Below are 3,541 nucleotides of genomic sequence, written 5' to 3'. Positions count from 1 at the left end.
GGAAAGAGGGGTAAATAGCAGCATGGAGAGTTTAAAACTTACCTTTATCACAAGCCTTCCAAAAGAAAATCCTGTAAATATTTTACTTTTTCTTAAAATCAGCCTGGTAAATGAGTTAAATGATTTAGGGAAAGTGCATGATTTAGAGAAATGAAAGTTAGTTGCACTAAAATTACTACTTCAGTTTTTCCAAAACAATGCATAAAAATACTTCAGGCAAAACTTTGCTCATTTCCCCGACCCCGAATATCCTTTACCCTTTTTTTCTTCTGTAGATATTGATCCCATGCAAATTCTTGAAGAGGAACCATTATAGGATCATCAAATTTGGATGGAAAATTGGTCTTCAGACACTAGGTTTCAAAATAGAACAATTAGAGTACGTTTTTTTAAAGTAGTAATAATTTCCCCCAATTTTTATGAGGTCTCCAAGAAATTTTATACCATGCATATCTAAGCTGCAGTCTGGTTAGATGCCCCTTGCCAGCCACCCAGAACCCTGTGTTTACTTCCATTAAGTCACTCCCCAGCCCATACTGGTGCTCCGTCTTCTTTGTCTCTTTGAGGACAAAGACTATGTCTTTGTTTTCCTATATTTCCACTGGCCTCAACATCTGGCATAGAGTGGATCATTTACACATAGCAACTGAATAAACAAATGAACAAATAAACAAGTTTGTGCCAATAGTTTTGTGATCTGCCATGTTCTTTTTTTTTTTTTTTTTGAGGAACTGTATTTATTTTTTATTTTTTTTATTGCTTAAAGTATTACAAAGAGTATTCTATATGTCTCCTTTTTTTCCCCTTCTTGACATTCCCCCAGCTCCCCCTATTCCCCAGTGTCTTATGTCCATTGGTTATGCTTATACGCATGTATATAAGTCCTTCGGTTGATCTCTTACCACCCCTCCTGCCCCCCAACCCTCCCCAGCCTTCCCGCTGTAGTTTGATAGCCTGTTCGATGCTACTCTGCCTCTATTTTTGTTCATCTTTTTTTTTTGAGGAACTGTATTTATTTATTTTTTAATTTTATTGCTTAAAGTATTACAAAGAGTATTATATATGCCATGTTCTTTTAGAACCAGTTTTCCTAAGTTAAACTCTTACTAACCCTCAGTGGATCTATGGATACTTTTAACTAAAATAAATAGATGCTTATTTAATTATTATTTAATTATTGCTTTAATTCACTGATATATGGGGAATGACCAAAAGGATACTGTTGTGGTTATACCTCTTACGAAAAAGAGAAATACTAAATATGTTTAGGTTTAGATATTGAGCATGTTTTAGTTTAACATATTATTTTGTCTTTATGATTCAGAGAGAACAGAACCTAGACACAGAACCTAGAGACAGAACTTCGCTGGAGAGAACATGGCAAAAGATCCTGGACAGAACCTGGCCACAGAACCCAGACACAGAACCTAGAGACAGAACCTGGCTACAGAACCTGGATAGAACATGGCAAGAGAACCTGACTAGAATCTGGTGATTCAGAGAAAATTCTTACTAGTTAACAATCCCTGTCAAAAATAAAAAGTTTTAACTCCTAATCTGTCATACTTTTCCTCCTCCTAAAGCAAGAGGAGGTAGTTGAGGCAACAACAATTAGGCCTCACCTTTCTGAGTGGGTCTGAGGAATAGATGGGCCAACAGGGAGGAGTGACAGCTGGCCTCTCCCATCGTCGTCTAACAGGACACTGATCCAGCACGTTTCAAGGGTAGATAGCCAGGATGTGAGAGCGTCTTGCCTTGGGACTAGGGATAGCAGAAGAGGGCAAGGGCAATCTGGCCATTTCCTTCCTAGACTACTGTCCCCAACCAACAGATGATGTGTGCTTTTTTCTCAATTCCGGGGTCTGCGGAGTCTGAGGCAACTGTGCAGGATGACTGTCTTGAACTGAGGGACCACCTGGAATAACTAATAAGCCCAACAGTTTTCAAATTGAGCATACTTAACCACACTTTCCTCCTAATTTAGTGTTTGTTCTAAAATGGACTACGTCCAAATTAGTATATTATGTAATACTTACTCTTTAGAAATCTGAATCTTTGTCAGTTACTTAGGCATCTGGGATTGCTCACAAATGATCACATTGGACTTATTTTCACAGATCCTTTATTGAGATAGAACTAACTGAACTTATATTGATGTCTTCGTATTCAAATAGAGCTACAGTAGGCAAAAGCTTACGAAAGGGAAATTATCATTACTAACATAATAACGGCATTGTTTTCTTGACTTAGTGTGTGCTCTACAGCAGGCCAAATCAAAAAATCAAAAGAATCATATCTCATGTCATCTGAAATTATATGCAAGTCAAATTGTAGTGTGCACAATAGTTTTATTGGAAAACCACTACTCATTTACATATTGTCTGTGGGTGCTTTTGCACCACAAAGACAGAGCTGAGTAGTAGCCATCGAGAATCTATGGGACTGAAGGCCTAATAATCTAATATCTAGACTTTACACAAAAACACTGCTCACACCTTATCTACAGTGTGGAGCAGGCACAGAAAACACGTGCTTTCATAAAAGTTGCTGAGAAAAACAAAGGGATAAAATTCCTCAAACACATGAATTACAATTTAGGCCATAAAACTAGGTTGATCCTATCAGCCCAACTAACACAAACAATTCCTACTTGTTTTGATGATCCATATATTGTTTCCACAGCCTTCTGATCACTTATTCTCTTCATTTTGATGTAAACTTTACCTATTTCACAAATTAGTTACTATTTCTTGACTTGATATAATTACAAACTTTTCTTTAACTCTGTGGACTTGGACTAGGCAAGATAGCAATTTGAGATTTTTTTCTGTTTGGGAACATTTTGTGTCAAGTATCCAGCTGACTACTTTGGAAGATATAAACATGAATAAGGTATTGTCCTAGTGTCCAGTGGGAAGGAGAGAAGCGTGGCATAATTTTAAAGCATCAGTTCTGGAGCAAACCCCAAAGACATGCTGCATTCTACAGTTCCCGGGCACTGGGGTTATAGGTGTGTTGCAACATCACTGACCTGGCCACATCATTCCAATTAAAGTGTTTTTCCATCTAGATCATTCTGTGTGTTTACAAATAATTATCTGTATTCTCCAAAGCACCTGATGGTTGGTCATTTATGAAGAAATCCCCTTAAGCACCTACTTCGATTGGAATGTAGTGACTGCTATAGAAAGTTTAAATAATAATAAAAAAAACTTCCCAAATGGTTTTCAAAAATCACTTGGAGTGGGAGTTTGTAAAAAATTTAAAAAATCAGCTAATTATTTGGTAGCTTTTTCCTAAACATTTTTTCGTGAATTTTTAAAATCTGTAATTCCAGTTAAAAGTTAATGTGGAACACAATGTGTGGCTACGCAGAGGGGAGGAATTACCTTTGTGCCCCGCAAGGTTGTGAAGGCTTCCTTCGCTCGGAAGGCCCTTTAAAGGTAGCCCTTCTCGAAGTGGAATGCCCGCCCCCCCAGAACCCGCACATTTCCCCTGCACGCTCAGGTCCAACCAGACCGGCGCCGCTCAGCCGGGACGC

At 38.1% G+C, this 3,541-nt stretch overlaps 1 protein-coding gene across 3 annotated transcripts in view; it reads right to left on the bottom strand.

Moving 5' to 3' along the window:
- Positions 1-752, bottom strand: part of PPIL6 (peptidylprolyl isomerase like 6) — a 24,130-nt gene extending 23,378 nt beyond the window's left edge. For all 3 annotated transcript variants that reach the window (XM_006777197.2, XM_006777198.2, XM_015572766.1), the window contains exon 1: positions 258-752. In XM_006777197.2, the coding sequence (XP_006777260.1) occupies positions 258-311 (54 nt within the window). In that variant the 5' untranslated portion in view covers positions 312-752. The remainder of the gene's footprint in view (positions 1-257) is intronic.
- Positions 753-3,541: the final 2,789 nt, after the last annotated feature.

This window comes from Myotis davidii, unplaced genomic scaffold (genome assembly GCF_000327345.1).
Source record: "Myotis davidii unplaced genomic scaffold, ASM32734v1 scaffold68, whole genome shotgun sequence".
Taxonomy (NCBI): domain Eukaryota; kingdom Metazoa; phylum Chordata; class Mammalia; order Chiroptera; family Vespertilionidae; genus Myotis; species Myotis davidii.
The sequence above is the reverse complement of the archived record's forward strand: the minus strand, read 5'-3'. Positions and strand labels throughout refer to the sequence as shown.